Source organism: Triturus cristatus, chromosome 4_1 (assembly GCF_964204655.1).
Source record: "Triturus cristatus chromosome 4_1, aTriCri1.1, whole genome shotgun sequence".
Lineage (NCBI taxonomy): Eukaryota > Metazoa > Chordata > Amphibia > Caudata > Salamandridae > Triturus > Triturus cristatus.
In genome coordinates this window covers 732,838,118-732,859,845 of record NC_140585.1, presented here as the reverse complement: position 1 = coordinate 732,859,845, position 21,728 = coordinate 732,838,118, and the positions used below count along the sequence as shown (strand labels likewise).

General features: G+C 43.6%; 1 protein-coding gene across 3 annotated transcripts in view; it reads right to left on the bottom strand.

Moving 5' to 3' along the window:
- PARPBP (PARP1 binding protein) overlaps positions 1-21,728 on the bottom strand; it is a 226,949-nt gene that overhangs the window by 129,442 nt on the left and 75,779 nt on the right. For all 3 annotated transcript variants that reach the window (XM_085653228.1, XM_085653230.1, XM_085653229.1), the window contains exon 6: positions 10,325-10,479. In XM_085653228.1, coding sequence (XP_085509354.1) covers positions 10,325-10,479 — 155 coding nt within the window. The remainder of the gene's footprint in view (positions 1-10,324; positions 10,480-21,728) is intronic.

Here is a 21,728-nt window from a genome sequence, read left to right as displayed (position 1 = left end):
TGCTTGCTCGTGGCCCTCAACGTCAAGTTGGCGACTGTGAGCAAGCAAAATGACATCCCGGCGAGATTTTCCTCGTTCGCGATCAGCAACATCAAGTTGCCGATCACAAGCATAGAAAATAAACCTCCAGGCAAGATTCTCAACGCGGGGAGGTCAGGTTTCTCATTGAGAGTGGTTGCGTATGCTCGCGACTGCGCGAGATGAGAAACTACCAGTCCGCATTGAGGAAGCTGCCGCTCGAGTAAAAATCTACTAGAGTGGCAGAAAACGACAGCTCGCACTGTGCAAGATGTCGTTTTCAATGATTGCACAGTGCGGACAAGCATTCGGCACTGTGCAATCAGCGTATCTCGCATAGTCCGAAGTGCACTTCGCCTAGCGCTACTATGCTAACTACGGCCAAGGTGAACCTTGACCCCTTATAAAACCAGTTTGATTTGGTGGGAGTCTCCTGTTGTCATGTGCCCAAGATTCCAGATCATGTAGCAGTAGAGTAGAGAAGAATTTAAGATCCACATCCAAAAGTGTAATTAGATAGTAGTTGGTGGGAGAAGATGCTTTTCCACCTTTAAAAATGGGATGGATTACTGGGCCCCTTCAGCTTTCGGGGATAACCTCATTTGCCAGAAGGTTGTAATACAATGACCCAAAAAAGGCTGCCCACCAAGGTGAAGAATGCTTAAAAAGAGCCTGTGGTAGCCCATTTGGGCCCGGGCACAATCTGCTTGTGACTTTTTGATAACTTTTTCTACCTCCCCTGGAGTATATGCACAGGGCACCATGGTGCCTTTGTGGGGCTGGTACGAGCTCATATCCAAAGAACTTCCTTTAAAATGTAATTTTAAATGCTGAACCCACTCACTTACTGATATTTGTATTGTTTGCTGCTCCAGTACCTTTCTCGATATCAACACGTTTCCAAAATCTTTTTAAATCATTTGTTTTTGTGGCATGCAGCAACTTAGCCCATAATGTTTCCTGTTAGCCTTTATTTATACCTCCAGACCTCCGTTTTTAATAGACATCTCTCATTACTGAAATGCTTTAATAATTCCGTATCCCCTAGGTTGAGCCGCAACTGCCAATAAGGCTTGCCTACTTTAGTTTTTATTCTTCTAATATGTAGTGGGATTACTATAAGTTTACGATGACCCAGCTGAGCTCCCTTATTCTGACCATTATCTTTAGGTTTTGGTCAGATTGCCTGTAAATATCTCCCATAAAGCCAACGGGTTAGGGCCTGTTGGGGCCAGGTCCTCGAGACATGCCACGGCTTCATCTGCTGAACTCTTGATAGCACTTGAGGTCCACTTAAGGCATTTCATGTTTCCTGTGCCAATCTCTCCTTGTAGTATAGAGGCCACTTCATGTTTAGATATATGTGTATTTACAGTAATCACCTGAGGATTGTGATCGCTCTCCACACAGTGTCCTATGCTAAAATCACATACGAGATTGTATAGGGGCAGTGACAAGTGAATAATCTAGAATGGAAACAGGATTGCCCCAAGTGCTTGTCCAGGCAGGGGGGGTATCACCTGGCTTGCGTCCGTTCAGGACCAGAAGGCCAGTTAATTCACACGCCTTTACTAATTCCTCCCCTATTTTATCCTTCTGTTTATTAGGTGGCATTATTTGAACAGGAAGGATTCCAACAGCATACATGTGTCCCTCAGTCGGCTGGTAAAACAGGTTAAGATTGAAGTCCCCCGTAACCAGTGCGACTTATAATATTTATCTTTTAGTTGGAATTAAAGTGCTGACCATTCTTCTTGCGGTTACTGATTTTTTCTTTGGATTAATGTATAAATTCACATCCATTTTCAGTACCAACATACCCAAGTAATCCACACGCAGCTCTATGGCCTTGGCTAATAGATAAGTATTAATGTATATTGTATGTATATTGAAACATTAGTATGTCAAATGTTCTCAGATATTGTACCAACGGTGGGTCAGCAATTTTTGTCTGCAAGCAGCTGACATTACAAGAGCAGATTGTCAGGCCACCCTGTTCGCTTGCCGGTGGCCGCCCCACCATTCAGACATTGCAATTCCCAGCTCGAGAGGGCTGTATGTAACCAACTCCAGTTATTTTTGTGCTTGTCATTTGTTACAGTTCTCTGTATACCTATTTCATCTTCTTTGGTTAGCTTGACCATAAAGTGTGTATACTCAGGGGCACCATTGTTAAAGCCCATAGATGAATACCCTCCATTTGCTCCTTGTAGTACTGATGCGGTAGTCACTATGTACTCGTCTGAGAATGACCCTGCTGTTAGTAAATGGGAGCATCTATCCCCCCCGATGTGATTTTACTTCAATACCCCAGGCTTTTACATGATTTCTCTTCTCAAGGCCCTGAGCCGGAAGGACTGGCGTAGAAAAGGTAAACAATGTGGGATTAGTGTGCGGTCGCCCTCTCGCAGTCAAAAACTAAGTTGCAAGAATGTCCTCTGACTTGACGTGATCACACACACACACACATATTTTACACACCTCCTTGAAAACCTTATAGGAGGATGATGCTGTGGGTGAGCTTCAAAATTACTTTTTGTCTACCTCGCTTCTACCTATTTCAGCTGACTTGCAGCCTTGTTCACCAGTAGTGAGACTCCATTTACAGTTGTGCACCAAATCACATGACCCCATAAACATTGTAAACATACTGATCCTTCTTCTAAATGTCCACACACTTTTCTCTCCCGCTTTTTTATATATTCACATCATTTGTTAGCAGGTTTTTGGCAGAATAAATATTGTGCATTGTGCTATAAAGTGCACCAACAGATATTGAGGGGAATTAAATTCATATTTCACCATAGTGGTGCTTTACATCATTGACAAATATTGCATTTTCCCCACATAATGTGTGCATTTATATTACAGATTACTAAAATCAATCATTTAAAAACTTTCAGAATGTATACAACACCGATAGATTAAAAAATCCTCCAAAAGTTCTTCACATTTCTAAAATATATTGACAAATATATCGCTGTATAAATCGAAACTAAATGGATAATTTTTTGCAAATTGATTCAATGTTAACTTGAAACCATTTACCTACTGTTTAATTTCAATATAATTGTAGTAACCTCTCAAGTAAATCCTTGTAATTTCCTTTCCAGATCTCAAGCACATTCACCAATTTATACATTATAATTTATATAAATATATGTAAATTTTTTAATTTTTTAATTATATAATATATGCCTAAAACGTATAACAAATCTCAATATAAAAATGTCAAAATGTTGGCATTTAACCCAACTAGGCTAGAGCTAACAGTCTAACAACTTGCTAGATCTAAGATATGGTGAATATGACTCGTTAAAACGCGAGTCATTAATTTGCATGCCATTACAACGAGGTTGTTACAACGACCGCGCTGTTACCATGCAAAGCCACTACTACGCAAGTCATTACATCGACTTGCAGTAGATGGCGCGCTGACATTACAAATGTATAATTTACTATTCCAACTCCAGCCTACGTGACAGTAGGGAAGGTGTTGGAATAGTAAACTATACTATTTCTAATGTTAGCACGCCATCTACTGCAAGTCGATGTAATGACTTGCGTTGCAATGGCATTGCGTGGTAACAGTCGTTGTAACGAACGCGTTTTGATGGCATCGCGATGTGATGCCTTCGTTGTTCAGGTTGTTTCCCGATATGGTCATCAACTCCTCAATATATACACTGAATTTTAGTCTGTATCACCCATATACAATTGCTCCTTTTGACATTAATCATTACCCTAACAGTAAAACACTAACATACAAATCCTTGCACTTTAAAAGCTTAAAAATTCTCTATGTTTCAGGAGGGCAGCCCATTTTCACCAATATAATGATGCAAATCACAGGTGCGTATACAAATCTTCAATATTAACCGCGTTAGTGTTCGTTTCAATGATATACCGCAACTCTATTTGCCTTAACTTCCTTTCCCTGTCACCTCCTCGTACGCTCACCTGAACAGCATGTAGTACACAAGAGAGTCAAACCTGCTGCTTCGCTATTATGGTATTCTTCGAAGTGCCAGGCTACTGGATATGTTTTATCATGGTTCCTGATGGCTCTGAGATTATGTAAAATCAATTTATGTACTGCCAAGATGGTACTCCCTAAATAAGCTAGATGACATGGGCACTTGAGCATATAAACAGCATACTTGGATTTACAGTTGTAAAGTCATTTGATGTATTTTATGCGGGATGTTCCCAGTTGAGGCATATTCTGTTGTGTTTTTGCCATGTTGGCAAGCTTCACATCTACCTCACTTCTGAAGACCCTTCTTCCTAGTGAGCCATGTTTGTTTGACCACTTTTCTACACTAAGGATTACTGCTCAATAGATCCAGTTTCATAGCTCTGCCTCGTCTAAAAGTGAGGCCTGGCCTATGCAGGGCCACTAGTATTGGTACATTGTTAATCAGATGCAAATTTTTTTGAATGATGTATCTTATTGCAGGTTCTTGTTTATTATAAGTGGTAAAGAACCTAAAAAGTGGATCAAATGTACTGCTTTTCTGCTTAATTCCTCTCTTGAACAGTATATGCTCCATGGGCTTAGACTTAACTTTAGTAATGGAATCTTCAATACACTCATGTGCCTATCTCATCTCTCTAAATCTGGACCTGAGGTCATTAACTGCCTTATCTTCCTCGGTTTGCTCACTGCAGTTATGCCTAATACTTATGCATTCCCCATATGGGATGCTTAAAATTAGGTTAAATGGGTGGAAACTCGATGAGTGTAACATCATACTGCCCGCTGGGAGTTTTCTAAACAATTTTGTTTCCAGCCTGTTCTTTTGAGGTAAACAAGGAGGTCTAGAAAATTTACCTCCATCTTGCTCATCACACTTTTAAAATGCAGTTTGAGGTCATTGGTCTCAATTATGTCCAGAAACATTCTTGCACTGTCTTCTGTGCCCTTCCACACAATAAACAAATTGCCGATAAAGCGACTCCACTGGTTAACATGCTCATCCCACTCTTTCTGATAAATTGCACGGACCACCTGCTCTTCCGGCCAGCCCGTATGCAAGTTAGCATAGCTGGGGGTGAAGCAGGTGCCCATCGTTGGAACAACTCTCCGTTGACCATAAAGAAGTTGCTATTACAGCATGTCTCTAAAATTGATAGCAACATTTTGGAGTGCTGCCAAGGTTTAAGTGGTCTTGTGCTCAAGAAATAACTCACTTCTCTCATCTCAGCTTGGTATTGTACACTGGTGTATAGTGTGGAGACATCTACTGTGAGTAAAATGTAGTCTTCCTCCCATGGGAGATCATATATCCTGTGTAAGAGTCTCCCGTGTCCTGTATATTCGATGGGGTACTCCTCACAAAGTATCCCAGAAAGGGGTCAACATATTTAGACGTATTTTCAGTGGTGCCACTGATAGCAAAAATAATAGGACACCCTGGGGGCTTGTGCCCATTTCTGTGGACTTGGAGTATCTGTTACAATACCGGCGTTCCTGGATGGTCTATTTTCGGAAACGGATACTCTTCGTGGCTCAACAAGCCTTGTTCCCCCACAAAGCTTTAGATCAGAATGGTATTCAGCTAAAACAGGCTCCATTGCTCGGTTAGTGACTCAACAATAACAGGTTTTATTGTTCAATTGCTTATAGGCCTCCGCCATATATTTGTCCTTGGCCCACAGCACAATATTTACCCATTTATTGGAGTTTTTAATCACACAATCTGTTTTTAACTACATTTGATTAACCAAATCATGGTAGTCTCTCTTTGATTATGCACACATTTTTTATCACCGTCAATGCATAGGGTTTTAAGTTCATTTAAGACAAGATCACCAAAAAGGTCTATGGCATCACAAGCCATCGCTGGAATGAATTTGAACTTGGACTTGATGCCTATGGAAATGTATTTATGAACTTCAAGTCCTTGTTCAGTAAATCAGTGCCTCCTCACTCATTGGAGCCTGAATTCCCTTGTTGCCATTCTCTAAATCCAAGTTATAACATCAAATTCATACCCTCTACTTGAAGTACACTCTGGTTGTCTACTGATCTTTTCCCTAAAGCGGGTTTACTCTTACGTGGTTGGGTCATGAAAAATTTGTTACGTTTATTGGCTTGTGTTAACTTGAAAAAAATCTATTCTAGTTTGTGGGTGGTTCATGTTATGACTCGGGCAAAATGAAAGTCCCGAATTTCAAGATGTCAATTTCTTTAGCTGTTCAAATGTCAGTCAGGTTGTTAATGGAATATTCTGAATTTTGTGCAAATTACTCCATTTCTTGACCCACTTCGTAGCTTTCTCCTTTGCTTGATTGGTTTGTCCTGACTCCCCTTTGCCTCTTAAGCCTTTTCCTCTTCCTCTTGGTGGTTTTGGATTTTGTAAATATGGTCGTGAGCGTAGGTTGAGTCTCCTGTCTTGCGGTAAAAAAACTAACACATCCATTACTGAGGGCATTGCATTCATCTGTGCTGGACCTGCTCCCTCTTCAATATCAGTATCGACCTCTGAACTGACTGGCCTGCTTTGTTCAGAGGGGGTTTATTGTCTCAATTTGTCAGTTCCACATAGTCGTTGCCTCGTTAAATTATCCATTTTTCTTGAGAAAGTATAGATTTTTGCTTTCTCATAATCAATTTGGTCATGCAGAAATTGTTGGGTCTTTCTATTTTCAATTGACTCTGCTAGGTTTACGAGTCTTTCTTTCATATCCGACGGAAACTTCTTCACCACTTCTTGATCTTCCTCTTTGCTGATAGACAGTTGTGAACTATCAATTTCGTCCAATCTTTTCACTCCATTAATAGCAACATATTTTATTAACATGCCCAGCAGTCTTCTTTAAGATTCATTATAGTTATTTGCCCATTTGCGTAACATTTCAGGGTTAGGGTCTTCATAGCTAGAAGATATAGGATTCTTAATAATAATCATAATAATACAGCCATTTATAGAGCGTGAACAGCTACCTCCGAAGAGGTGTCCCGGCGCTAAAAGCGACAAGTGACACACAGGAGACCAGCATCGATCAAGGGTCACCGAGGAATAAACTAGGTTAAAAAGCCACGTTTTTGCTGCCTTCCTAAATTGTGTTTCAGAAGAAATCAGGCGCAAGGAATTAGGGAAGGTATTCCATAACGTGGATGCCCAGAGCATAAAAGTTCTGCTGCCCAGCCGGGCTTTCTTCACACGTGGAGTGCAAAGTAATTTCTGGGAATTGGACCTCAAGGCACGCGTCTGCGTGTAGACACCTAGCCTCTGTTTCAAATAGCAAGGGCACGTTCCATGGAGTGCCCGAAAACCTAGGGTTAAGGCCTTAAATTTAACCCACGCGGAATAAGGCCAACCTAGAGATACCGTTGCAATGACATTAAATGCACAGAGTTGTCCAAATGGTGGGAATCAAGGTCTCAAGTCTTCTTAGTTTTGCGTTTTAAACCACCCTCCTGCAATTTGAGCACTCTTATTACTCAATGCGCCCGCTTCTGCGATCACAGCGCCGTTGAACACTTGAGCGCCAACTCCTCATTCCTGCATCTCCATGGCAGACATTGTAGATTATCAAATATAAAGCACTATTTTATATACATATACATACAGGGCAAGGGAATATAGAGCATGGGCACCTTCCCTGAAAGATTGCACTGCCCGTTGGATGTCTTCGACCATCTGAGGAGGAGGGAAGGTGCAGAGAACAGCAGTGTTTAGAACTGCTCCTATGAGATGAGAGGACTCAAGGTGATGATCTGGGCCTCTTGACTTAAAAGCTCAGGTCGAATAGCAGGACAGCAGTCTACTGCAGATGGTGTGTCACCACCTCCGGCGACTGCTTTGATCAGCCAGTCATCCAAGCACAGAAACAACTAAATCTCCGACCGTCTGAGATATGCCGCAACCACAGTCATCACCTTGATGCAGACTCGAGGTACTGATGTTAAGCCAAACGGGAGCACGGTAAATTGATATTGGGTGGAGACAAACACAAAATGTAGGTACTTCCAATGCAACCTTATGATCGAATGGTGAAAATGTGTCCTGCAAATCGAATGACATCAACCAGTCGTTCACTTCCATAGCCAATAGGATCTAAGCTCGGGTCAGCATCTTGAACTTTCTTCCTGAGAATTGGCCGCAGACTGCCATTCTTCTTGGGTCCATGGAAGTATTGCAAATAGCATCCTTCCCCTCATTTCATGCTCTGGCACCAACTCCACTGTCCCCTTCAGCAGCACTGCTACCACCCCCTGTTGCAAGACTGAAACATGATCTTCTGACAGGGGAAAAGACGGGAGCCCTGTAGGAAGGCTAGAGCATACACCCTTTATGACACACTGGTTCAAAGTAATTACCTCCCAGGCCGGTAGAAAGGATGACCCCAGCCTTCCACAGGCTCTTTGTGCTCTGGTGAGAGCAAACGAAGACTGTTTTCCTGGCCATGCGCGGGGGGGGGGGGGGGGGGGGGTGTTTCGGTTGGAGGAGACAATGCTGCGGCCCTCAATCCTTACTACCACTGAATGAAATTGAAACCTCTCGAGAAGGCCCGAAAGCGTTGAAATTGCCTAGAACCCCACGGACACAGAGGCTGTTGAAAAGCCTAAAGACCTAGCAGTAGCCCTCTGTTAGACCCAATACCCTTGGGTAGTAGTCCCCCAAACCTTTTGCCTTCACCCCTCTGATATTGCTGAATTCTTTTGTTGTTGGCTTTAGTACTCTGTGCACTATCACTGCTAACCAGTGCTAAAGTGCTTGTGCCCGCCCACTAAAACATAGTAAAACGGGCCGACACCTATGGCATATCTTATCTACTTATACTTCCCTAGTAAATGGTACCACGTGTACCCAAGTCCTGTAATCAAATGCTACTAGTGAGCCTGTAGCATTCATTACACCACCCACTGAAGTAGACCTTTAAAATAGGTCTCAGGCCTGTGACTGACATTGCCAGCACTGCACTTGTATTTTCTTTTTACACAGGAAATTCAAAAACTCAGAGCGAGCTGGGGATCGGTGTCAAAAGGTGCAGAAAAAAATGGGACCCAATGCTGTGGACAGGGGTGGGCGCAATATCGCCTCAGTGAAGTTACCTCCAAAGCAGACACAAAGGCAGCACCACTACCAGTGTCAAATAGTTTTGGAGTTCCCAGATTCAGTCTGGCACCTGGAATTATTTAAGCAACGAGGAATCTGCAGGTAGACATATCCATGAGAAATACCTTGTAGGAAAGTGGATTATTGTGTGGTGTGGATGTGAGATTTCTCCATGTAATAATGTCACAATCTGGTCCAGTTAGGTTCTTTAATAAAACCGTTAACTCAGTCGTGGATAGCTGTGGCACAAGCAGTCAGGCTTAAATAAAGGAAGTGTAAAGCATTTAGAAGTAACAAAACAGTCACTAAATAAGAAACACAATAAAAATAAAACACCAATTTATAAAAATAGGTTGTATTTTTATCTTTAAACAGTTACCAAACATAAATGGATGGAAACGCAAGAATTTACAGGCCTTGCAAAAATATCTTCTAAGTACAATAAATCATTGTAATCTGCTTCACAGGTTCTGAGCCAATGGGTTAGAACGTGTACCAATTGTTTTGTCGACAGAACCATTTAGGTCCAAGTGGGACAGTTACCTAATGTGTCTAGCAGCTTCAGAGTCCTCAATTAATTTTTCTCATTTATCACGTTCAGCCATTAGGTGGTCTTTATGCTGGGGATACGTCATGCTGAAGAGATGCGGTGTGTGTTCCTGGGGCCAACCTGGTATCCATGAACCCCAGGGGTAGTCATCAGCCTCAGGACTATTTCCCACGAAGCAGCAGTGGAGTCCTATGAAGGTCCAGCCACCACTGTCAACTGGTCTCCTGGTTACAGCACTCAGCAGATACTTACAGGTACAAATGTTTTCTCTGAGAACTAGAGTAAATTCCGGCTTTGAGTACATTGAACTTGGGGACACCTTCAAAAGTTTAGGGTTCGATCTCCCAGGATTTGCTCTCATTTTCACTGTATTTACGGGGCAATTAATTGCTGCAATCCACTAGTGAAATGTAAATGGATACCTGTTGTACCATTTACTAGCGACTTACAGGCAAGTTAAATATGTCAATCAAGTATTAGTCAATTGTACACTTACTTTGAGGATCAAAGCACAAGCATTGGGACATGGACAGCAGGGTCCAGTGCACTACAAGCTTGAGAAACCTACACCCAAGTCATCAAAAAGTGAGGGTGAACCTGAAAAAAGCTATTTCTCCACATATGTGCAATTACAAATAAAAAAAAAAAAAAAACACAAATTTATTCAACAGATGAAAAATCAAGTTACCTTGGATCCGAGATTTCCCCCAGCATTTCATCAAGTTTGTCAATATAGTTCACAAAGCTGTTCAGTCCTTTGACATGTTTTCTTAACGGATCAGACTGTGAAGGAGCATAACCTTTGCCCCCAAGCTCTATAGTTCGAATAAATGAGGTTGCCACCTAGTAAATTAAATATATATCAATTTACAAAAGCAATAAGAAAGGGAGTAATTTTAATAAAGACAAGTAAAACGTATACTGTAACATCACATCTGGCAGTTTTACCATCACTCACAGGTGCTACTATCTTCAAATTCCAACTGTGACTATTAATATATATGAGCAGCAACACCTATTGTACCAGAATCCGGAGCCAGCATGTTAAATCTGGAGCATGCAAATACTCCATTGATGATCCATCCACCCTCGGTTTTAAGTCTACTTGTCACTCAGCCACTTAACCACTAATAAATTAGATTAACTAGACCAAGCTGTGACAACAGGCATGTGGGCACTTTTAAATTGAAACCATTTGAAAATGAACTTATTCCAACAGGTGCATACTCAATTCTTACTATTACGGCAAGTACATTCCATTCCAGTATCTCAAATTATTACCAAGAAGGCACCCAATGGGAGTCTCCCAGTGGGCAGCATAGTACCAGTCAGCAAGCAACCTCAGTCGGCATCGCCAGGGCATGGAACCTGCCACTGTTGTACCTGTTTTTTAAGAAAACAAACAGGATCCCGGCTGCTACAGGCCTATTTCTCTACTAAACTCAGTAATTAAAGTGCTTGGTTATATCTTCTTATGGAGAATAGATGACTGGGCGTAACTTAAAAACATCCTTAGTCCAGTCTAGTGTGGGTTTAGAGAGGGTAGGGGTACACTGGAGCAATGTTCAAACCTTAACCTGATGATTGGGCAATATGTAGTGGCAAAAGAAGTATCCATTTATTTAGCCTTCATGGATCCGAGTAGCGCCTTTAATCTAGTCAAAGTTAAGGAATATTTTAGCAGATCTTGGAAGGCCCCAGTCTTCCATAGATTTCTTACGAGCTAAACATTATGGACACTTCTGCCTTGATTAGGTACGGTTTGGAAAGTAAAAGCACAGACTCATTTAGCCTCCATCGGGTGGTTAGGCATGGATGCATCACAGCCCCTCTCATTTCTTTTATATATAAATGCATTGAATATCGTTTTGGGAGCAAATGGGAAGGACATCCCGAAAATCAAATTTGCTTTCATATGCAGATAATGTAGTGTTACTTTCCCAAACTTTGATTGACCCTAGGGGACCAACAGATTTGTTTGATAAGTTCATGGATACAAACATTGCCAAAACCCATTTTATGGTCTGTAGAAGGCAGTCTTCTAAAGTAAGAGCGATGACCATTAAAGAGAAGGTCATTTCAAGGGCGGGTGTTTTTCTCTACTTGGACATCACGTTTGAGCAACTAACAGTTGGATCCCTTGTGTGGTAAATAGAGGCTTACGCTTAAATCAAGCATGTGGTGCCCTTTTTAGGTTCTCCAACAATAGGCAACAAACCATTGTACCATTACAAAAAATTTATAGAATGAAATGGCTACCTGTTTTGGCTTACGGTGCAGCCATTTGGGGGCAACGTAAATGATGGAGTATACAGCGGGAGGAGAACAGTTCTTGCAGGAGACTACTTGGTGTGGGCCCCACTAGTCCTAGCCTTTTTCTGCAAAAGAGGTTAATTTGGGATATGTGGAAGATTATATAAAACTCGTTCTATTGCTCTTGTGGGTTACTGTCTGGAGTGGGGAATACACTTCTTTTAACAGGGATGTGATTCAGGACTGCTTGGATTGGGACTGTGGATATAAAATTCCAAGGCTGGATTATGTTAAAAAATTGCAGTGTCCCTGAGCTTCCCAGAGTTGTATTATACCCCCAGACGTTTGTTAAAGGTGATGGTCTTAAGGTGAAAGAGCAGTATTCAACAGGCTATGAAAGCCAGCGAGAATGCTGCCGTACACAAGCCATCCTTGTGAGCTTAATTGGCTCTCCAAACTAATGTCGGCCCTCAGCCCCAGCCCCTTCTCTCCATTGAGAGAAATTCTTGGGAGAGATCTTTGCTCACAAAGTTTCGCTTGGGTGCAATTCGCTCTAGACTTGGTTTTCCTCCTCAACAATATGATTCCAGCTCAATATTGAATTGTCCCTTTGATGGTAGTTCACTACAAACCATGGTGCATCTTATTTTATTCTCCAAGTTTTAGGATTTTCTTCAGCGCAGATATTTGTCACCTATTTTTAGATCTAGGGGTTTTTGTAAGCACAGACCAACCTTTCATTATCTTCAATTGCTGTTTGAGCCTGCAGTTTCATTTGCTGTGGAGTCTCTCTTAAAAAAAATTCTGTTTTTAAATACCACTTCGAATTCTTAAAGATTACATGAATAGGTATAAAGATGATTGACCGAGCTATAGAACAGTGATGAGTTAGTTGATTCAGATTTCAGTTTTTTAGTTCTGCTGCTTTTATGAAAGCTTTTATATTATTCTTTATATCTTAATCCCTATCTGATTCATCTGTATTTTTTAACTATGCTGTTTTTAAGATGTAATCTGATCTTTTCTGATTATTGTATAATAAATCGAATAAAGATATTCATTCTTTGACACATCCTGCAACATGACCTTTTCAAAGTGTGTGTCTACCAGCCAGAAGGAATCCAGGACATAACTGTAGCAGTTATCATGAGGTGACCCAAGGTGGCTACTTTACAAATTACATCAGTGGGTACACACCACACGTAACAACCTGGAAAATTCTACACCTGCCAGGCACTATGATCTTTGCTTCTTAAAGATAAACAGAGATCTTGGAGCAGTCCACATTGTGGTGTTAAGTGCCAGATAATATATACAAAGAGCAGAGATGAAAGTGACACTGCAAAAGACACAATCTGCTGGTGTGGAAGATACTTGGTGTAATACTGAAGCATGCGATTTCCAGAAGCCAACATATGTATCCTCCAGTATCTGAACATTCGCCTCTTTTGCAAAGTCATCCTATGCCCTGGGCACCCCCAACTTTTGTTGCTGACTGGTACTGGGCTCTGCCTAACAAGGCCCAGTGCTATGATGAGACACTTAGAATACAGTGAAAACACCTACATACACTAGAGTACACTATGGGTTAGGGTACCCCTATGATTGGCATGGCCTCCCTTATACAACCCTAGTACATAATAGGGCAGGGGGGTTGAAACTAGCTTTAAGTCCCTGGTATATAATAGGGCATAGCAGGTAAGAAGCCAGAAGCCCTTTCTCCACTTGCATGTGTGCACTGCTGAAGCCCAATGTCAGTTTAAAAGCAGCCCTGTGCTGTAGGACGGCTTTTAAAATACAAATTGTGCCCACACTGGCCATTGGTGTTTGGGGCACTCAACAATTGATAAACTACTATGTTTTGGCATATTGGGTACACTCAGGGTCTCCCCTATGTGTCCATGGGATGATGGGGGGGGGGGGGGGGGGGGGGGTCAGGTATTTACAAGGAGGACTCTTATAAAAATGAGTTGTAGATGCCCTGGGTTAAGGGAAATTGTAATTTTCACTCCCAACATTGTGGTAAAGTACTTCTCCAAAATCGACATTTGTGCTAGGAGTACTGTGGAAGGAGGACCTGCAATATATATTTTTCATATTCAGAACCCGTATAGTCTCCCTTCGGTGTCCCAGGGGTGTGGGGTCCTATAGATATAGGTAGGGTCCTTATAAAAGTCATTTTTCACATTGCAAATCCCCAGCCACATAGGTTAACATGGCAAGAAGTTAATAACAAATAAATTCAAGGACTTACTAGACTGGTATTGATAAATCCAACAATACGGTATTGTTGAATTTCTCCTAAAGTGTACAGACAAGACGTTACAAGACTGTCTGCAAGCCAAACTTCAGCCTGATTGGTCAGAATTAAGTGGATTAGCCAGGCTCCTTTGATGAGGTGATAAATAGCCGCTGGGATTAGAAAGCGCTTCTGGGAGGGCAGGGTTCTGCTACATAGAAATGCCAGAGAAGAGGGAGGGGTCATAAGCAATATTCTTCAATGGAAGGAGCAGACAGGCAGGAGAGGCCAGTTTAATTTACCCCTCCACTCTTTGAACTCAGCCAGGTGGTGGGATTAAGGAAGGAATGCGCAGATGAAAGGCGGAAGAATCTATGGAGATTACCCATCCTAGAGGTGTGTTTAGCCAGCTCTTCTCTCTCCGCTGTAAATTCAGCCATGATGAATTTTGGAGAAATGGTGCTCTCTGGGAGAAAATAGTGCCACACTTTGGAGGATGGATTCATACCGGGGGGATTGCCCTGCACCTCATTGAACAGGAGTACCCTCCTGCTTGACCCAGAGAACTTGGAATAAGTATACAAGAGGGGCAGAGCCTCTGAGATCTGCTGCTTGAAACTTAAGGAAGAAGAAGGGTCCATGCTGTAAGTTTGATTTGCATCAACCAGGTCCTGCACTGACTGACTGTGCCTGCTACACAATCTGAAACTACAGACTAAAGAGTGGACTCCCTGCATGCTTCAGGTTAACAGAGCTCGCCTGGAACATCACCACCAAGACCCTCCGCTTGGAACACTACCAGTGGATTTGTAAGGGTTTTGTCCAAGTGGATTATGGAAATTGAAGTCCCAAACTTTCAAGGACCAGCTTGGAGCTTCCAGACCCTTGGAGTAAGTTTTGGACACTTTGGGACCCTCAAAAGGAACTTTAGGAAGAAGTTCCAGAAGTTTGGCGAAACTTTTGAAAAAAGCTCCAGAAGTGGACCGACTCAACCAGGCCAGCCAAGCCAGCGACCCTCAACCGCGAGCTGTCTGCCGTCCAGGTTCGTCCCGCTGAAAAGCTCCGGAGGTCCAACTTCCATAGTTTGACTGGGAGTAAGCTAAAACCCAAGCTGGCGAACCCTCTCTAAATCCAGCCTTGTGAAGAGCAGCAAGGGACCACACAAGAAAAAGCTCAGTCAAAGAACGTTCGAACATAGAAAAGGTGGCCGAGACCAAGAGCCAAGCCGCCCACCTTCAACCGCGAGCCGGCCTGGATCACTGGTTCGTCCAGCTGGAAAGCTCTGAAGGTCGGACTTCCACAAGTTTGACCTGGAGCTCGTCGCAATGCAAGCCGGCAAGCCCTCACCGAGTTCAGCCTGGCTGAGAGCTTCGAGGGACCCCGGGAAGAAAAGCTCCAGAAAAGTTACTAAGTCCGAAGGTAAAAACTTTGACCGGGACCTACCATGAAGGGTAGCCGCGAAAGGGCTCGATTGCGGTCGGCCTGAAACTTCGACTTTGTCCATGTCTAGCACGACCAGATGTCCCAATAGGTTTCTATGTGCTATATAGTGCTAACTCTTTAAAAATGTCATATTTCTGGTTTCATACATTGGATTTGTTTCGTTTTGGTGTCATTTTGAAGATACAAATATTTACTGAATTGGTGTTTTTAAATGCTTTACATGCCGGTCTTTGAAGTTAAGTCTGCCTGCTCGCAGCCAAGCTACTAAGGGTTGAGCATGGGAATGATTTTCCAAAAACTGTACTGAGCCCTATAGTGCGTTAATGGCCTTATTGTCAGTGGTAGATCTATATTACCACTAGTAATAACCCACTTTCCAACAGCCCTATTATCTGAATCCAACACAAACCAAATCAGTTGCATCAAACCTAGTGGCTCTCAACTTCCAGTAAATCATAAATGGACGAATTCAAATCAACAAACTGCACCCGGACACACAACGCTAGTAATACACTCTTCAGTAATCTGGAGTGATCACCATATCTCCTTTCAAATCCGCCTCCAAGCCAGAAAAACAGCGATGAAGGAAACTCACGAAAGCAACAACAAACAATGGAAGACAAAAACTAGACCTGAACACTGGATTGCCACCCCATCTAGACCTCAAATGACAACTAGCCACTAGAGGTGAGCACCTTCCATGATTGGCTCAGTGATAATTTTGACTATCTTCAATACTAAAAGGCATCTGCCCAGACCTACTTTTAAATATCTCATTAAGTAATAATAAAGGGAAAGAAAATGAAATAAGAGCGCTGGACATTACAGCACTGTTGGACTTGGCCCTTTTTGCAGGGTCATCCCTAAACTTTTTGCCTTCCTCCTGTATTTTTTCTGACCTGTTGGCTGTTTTATGACTCTGGGCACCTTACCACCGCTGATCAGTGCTAAGGTGCATATGCTCTCCCTATGGTAAAATGTATACATTGATTGGTGTCCATGTTTGGCTTATTCGGTTTACTATCAGCCCCTAGTAAAGTGCACCAGGAGTGCCAGGGCTTGTAAATGCGAATGCTGCTGGTGGGCCTGCAGCACTCGTTGTGCCACCCACAGAAGCAGCCTAGTAAAATGTGTCTAGGGTCTGCCACTGCAGAACCTGCGTGCAGTCAGGTACTGTCATGCTGGCTGGGCAAGTGCACACACTTGCCAGCCTCCAAACCTTCCCTTTGCCTCATGTTAGTCACACCTATGGTAGGCCCACGGGCAGGGTGCATTGTAGGTGTAAGGTAGGACAAGCCCTGAGTGTGTGGCATGTCCTAATAGTGAATTACAGCCATTTTCGTTTTTCACTATTGAAGGCTACCTGCTCTCCATAGGCCAGAATGGGCTGCTGGAGTCACTACACGCTGTGACCCCAGTGGACTCAGAGAGCATGGTAGAATGTCAAGTTTAGTATGCCTGAACTCAGAATAATAAAATACTTCTTGTAGTCAAGTTTATTTTAATATCCTGGGTTTGTAAATACTACTTTTAGAAAGTTAGTATTTACTGACCTGACCATCTCAGTCCGCCTCTGCTGTGTGTGTGTGTTCTGCCTAGCAACAGTAAGGAGCAGGGTTGGGGAATCCCCCGAGACAGGTTGGCTGCCAGGTGGTGGGTGGGAGGAGTACACCTTGACTCTTGAATAGACCTGTGCTCTGCCACCACAAAGCCGGCGCCGCCCCCTGTGGAGCGGCTGATGTCTCTGCCCTGCTGCTGAAAGGAAAGAGCAGAGTCACCATAACAAAGTGCTCCAGAACTGGACTGAGCCAGGCCCAGGCCCCCTGGCGCTAAAGAACAAAAGAATCATGGTATAAAAGTAGGAGCCTGGCTCCTAAGAAATGAGAATCCTGTTTACCACAAAGAACCTCTGCCCGACTAGAAGGAGAAGAAGACGCCGGAGGAGCTGGCCTGCTGCTTGCCTTGCTGAGAAAGGAGAGGAAGAGACTTACTGAAAAGACTTTGCTACTTTGTGCTTGAACATTCTCCAAGGGCTTGATCTGAGCTTGCCCCCTGAACTGAACCCCAGGAACAGTGGGTTCTCTGTGCTTCTTGCTCGTCCTCCAATTCGAGCCGTGTGTGCATCCCGCTGGAAAAGAGACTGCGCCCCTCATCGCCCCTCCTAGGGCCGTGACACTCAGAAACTCGCCCGCCTCCAACCCGTGAGAGCCCCGCTCCGTCCGGAGCCGCTCTCTGTTCCCGGGCCAGGCCGCCTGCATCCCTGTCACCGCCTGCCATTGGAGTGCGCTGAACGCGCTATCACCCCTCCTGCCGGAAGCCGTCCGACGACTGTGATCTACGCCGGGTCATTCAGCTGCACTGACTGTGCCCTGTGACCCCGCTTCGCTATCCCCGGACATCTCAGGCCGCGCCGCCCCCGCTGTGGAGACCCTCCTGCACCGCCGTGCCAAAGGGTCGCGGGCCGCGCCTGCCTACTTGCCCACACCTGCTGATTGAGGACCCAAGAACACTTCCCGAAGTTGAGTCGCACCGACCTGTGCCGACTCTCCTAATCACGAAAGAAGTCCAGTATCGGGCTCGGGGCCCGCAACGCCTTATTTCCCCGTTCGCAGGAACCGATCTCTGTGAGTACTGGAACTACAAGTAAAGAGACTACGAACTATCCATTTGAAACTACGAACCAAGAACATTTGCCTGCTGTATAACCTGGTGGCCTAGCGAAAACGTTATTGGTCTTGTGATAAGTCTGCTGAGATATATATACCTTATTTTTTACATAAAGAATCGTATTTTTATATATATCCAAGCCTGGTGTCCGTTTCTGGGGGGATTAATGTATTTACTGTGTGTATGATTGTAAGTGCTTAACCAACAACGCCTGAGGAATCGCCTTGGCTGCTCACGCCACGCACCTAGAGGGTGAGCAAGGGTCATTCGCGAGGGGTTATCCTGCGCCCTGACGTGGAGGAGAGGGTTCCTGCTTGACACAAGGGCAACCTTGCGCCAACCAGAGATCCCCGACTCTAACAAGCACCAATAGAGAAAGCTGGACAACAAGAATGATAAAGTTAGCCTAAGACGCCACAACAGGGCAAATAAGCTATCAGAATTGCCAAGTGGCTTCACTACTCTACATGTATAATGAACACAGAATGCCCTTCAGAATTAACTATACAGGAATCTGCCATAATTCAGCAACCTGGAATGGTCCACTTCAGTGATGCCATAATCTGCAGCATTCTGTGACACAATCTTGAGAGAGCCTATTGCCAAAATAGAAAAAAAAACTATGGAAAAACTCCCGAATAAAGCTACCTGAAATGCTACTTCCAAAATCACAGGCTCACTGTCATCAAATAGTTTAAATAATCCACTACCCATAAAAAGGTTTTCAACAGCATTAATTGAGCTATTCAAAACAAGCAACCCCATCGGTTCGCCAACCAGTCTCCTGCAAAAATCCCCAAAACCATCCTTCTGAATATATTTGCTGAACCCATCGCAAGAAATACCTTGAACAGTTCCCTAAATCCGTGATCATTCCCACCAAGGCATCGACCAATCCTCTAGAAACAGAATCTCAACCCGTCCAATCCTACCAACTAAAGGTCAATGGACAACAGCCCATTCCTCAGTAAACCAATTTAAAGAGCAGTCCTTAGATAGCTAACATTGACAAAGTGTATAATTTACTTTTAAGTCAACAATCTAGATTATGTCCTGGCAGGGATACAGAGTCAGCATTACGAATATCTTAGTTGACTAAGTTTAGTGGTGGAAAAAATGGCATGGCTACACTGCTACTTCTAGCCTATCAGCAGATTTCAATTCTGTCAACCGTCAGATGTTGCTATTTAATCAGCACACACTGGAAATAGGAAAGTGGATATCTTGCTACCTTAAAGGCAAATAAAGCTTGGTAACTATGCCCCCTTTCACCTCTGCCCACATAGCCCTCACTTCAGCATCTTACAAGGCTCAATTACCTTCTAGCTTCTCACCAACAGAACAAGTTACTTATTTTTGGTAATGGCCTCTGGTGAATACTTGTAGGAAATTGGGTTACTGGTTGACTGGGGTGTGAGCCATAGTCAAGGAGCAACCACAATCATTGTCAGGTTAAGGCACAAGCAAACCCCAAATTAGCTTGTGCTCAATCCCTGGCAGCGTGGCTGGGAGAAGTCACGCTTCACTTAGAGACAATGTGTAAAGTATTTGTGCAACCCTTAAAACATTAATACAGTGAAAACACCACATAAAAAGGATCCCACACCAAGTTAGAAACATAGAGCTGAATGTAATAAATAAAAGAAAACCAAAACAACAAGAATTCAAACCAGTAGACCGGAGTTATGATTTTTTAAAGAAAAAAGTGTAAAATAGCACCTATAAGCACAAAGTGCCAAACGCAGCTTTCTGGTTGCAATGGAATGGGTCAAAATTGAAAGTTCAGACCGACAGCGATGTAGCGCAGGACGGATACAGTCCCAGGTTAGTTCAGCTGAAGCTTTACCTTCGCAAGTTCAAGCAAAGTGTCCCATTTGCGCTGCAGATGGCAGGGTGATCATCACAAGAGGCTGTTGGCGAAACGAGAGGGGGCGGTCGGCGTCCTGTGCGGACTTTGCAGTGGCGATCCCTGTAAGCAGTCGATGCTGCAGTGCGACGAGTCAGGCTGGCAGAGCTTTGCCTTGATTTGTGATGTGAGCGATGAGGTCTGCGAGCGAACTGGGCCGTTTGCAGGCAGAAAAGCCCAAAAGCTGGATTTCAGTGACCGTGAGCCACACCAATGGTCCAGACCTGGATAGGCACCACTTGGGGGTCTAAAACCTGCTGCAGCTAGGTCCAGGGGCTGGCGTAAGAGGTTACAGAGCCTTTTATGTCCCAAAGGCTCAGATCAGGAGGCCAGCAGACTAGCCCTTGGAGTCATTCTGAGATCCTGGGTTCAAGATGAAGTTGCAGGTCCAGTTTTCCTTTCCCAGGCAAGAGGGCAGCCGCCACATAGCAGGACAGCAGTCCAACATAGTGGCAGTCCTTGTAGCAGCACAGCAGTCGTCCTTCCTGGGTGAGAATCCATAGGTCCAGAAGGTACAAAAGATTTGTGTCTGAGGTCCAGTATTTACACCCAGTTGTGCCTTTGAAGTGGGGAGAATATTCTAGAGGTTTGTGCCTTTGCAGTGAGGAGAAGCTTCTAGAAGTTTCCCTTTGAAGACACCAAGCATCCCGCCCTCCCAGTCCTGGATCCAAACTAACTACAAGGGGTATGCAGCCCTGTGTGTGGAGCTCAGCTCCTCCCTCCCATCCTGCCAGTGATGGTCCATCTAGGCACAAGTAAGCTCCATATTGAGTGTGGCTGCCTAAGAGGAAAGCACAAAACTCAACTGTCAGCTCCACTCAGTCATGTGAACCAGGTACAGACCACAGGCACTAAATGGCTAAGGCAGGAAAATGCCAACTTTCTAAAGACACGGGTATATCTTTTTCATAGATACACAATTTTAATGTGAACAAAAATGCAGAGGGTACAATAAAACACCATGATGGAGGGTACATTAAAGAGCCTTCAAATCATAGGTGTAAACATCTATTCCAAAGAAATGTAAGGAAGGAAATGAGTCTAAGGCAATAGAGAACAATTCCTCAAAGGCATCAAATGCTAGGGAAATAGATGTGACAGTCGACGTTTCGGTCTGTTGTGGCAATATCATCCGCCAGACCATCTTCAGGACATGCAGTCAATTGTTAAGGAACTGTACCCTACATAACCAGTTCTAGGACAGTTATCTTCCAGTGAAAGCCCAGAATACTCCCCTTGATCCTACTAAAATACAAGACATGTATGTAGACACTGACTACAGGCAGAAATAATGCCATGTTTAACCTATTTTAAATGCCATTTCCCAACTTGAAAGGCATTGGGGTACAATAAGGGGAAGGGGCAAACATGACGGACATGCACTTCTAGACTAAGCACCTTCCCATAGATGTGATTTAATACAGTACTCATGACCCAAATCAAGACACCATAAAGGGTCCTAATTTGAACTGGTATGATCTAACTGCTATGGCTTCTCTTTCATAAGTACAATGTTAAAAAAACCTTTGCTTAAAACAACTGCGATTAACTGTCCTTTTTGCAGAATCACACCTGCTTTTTGCT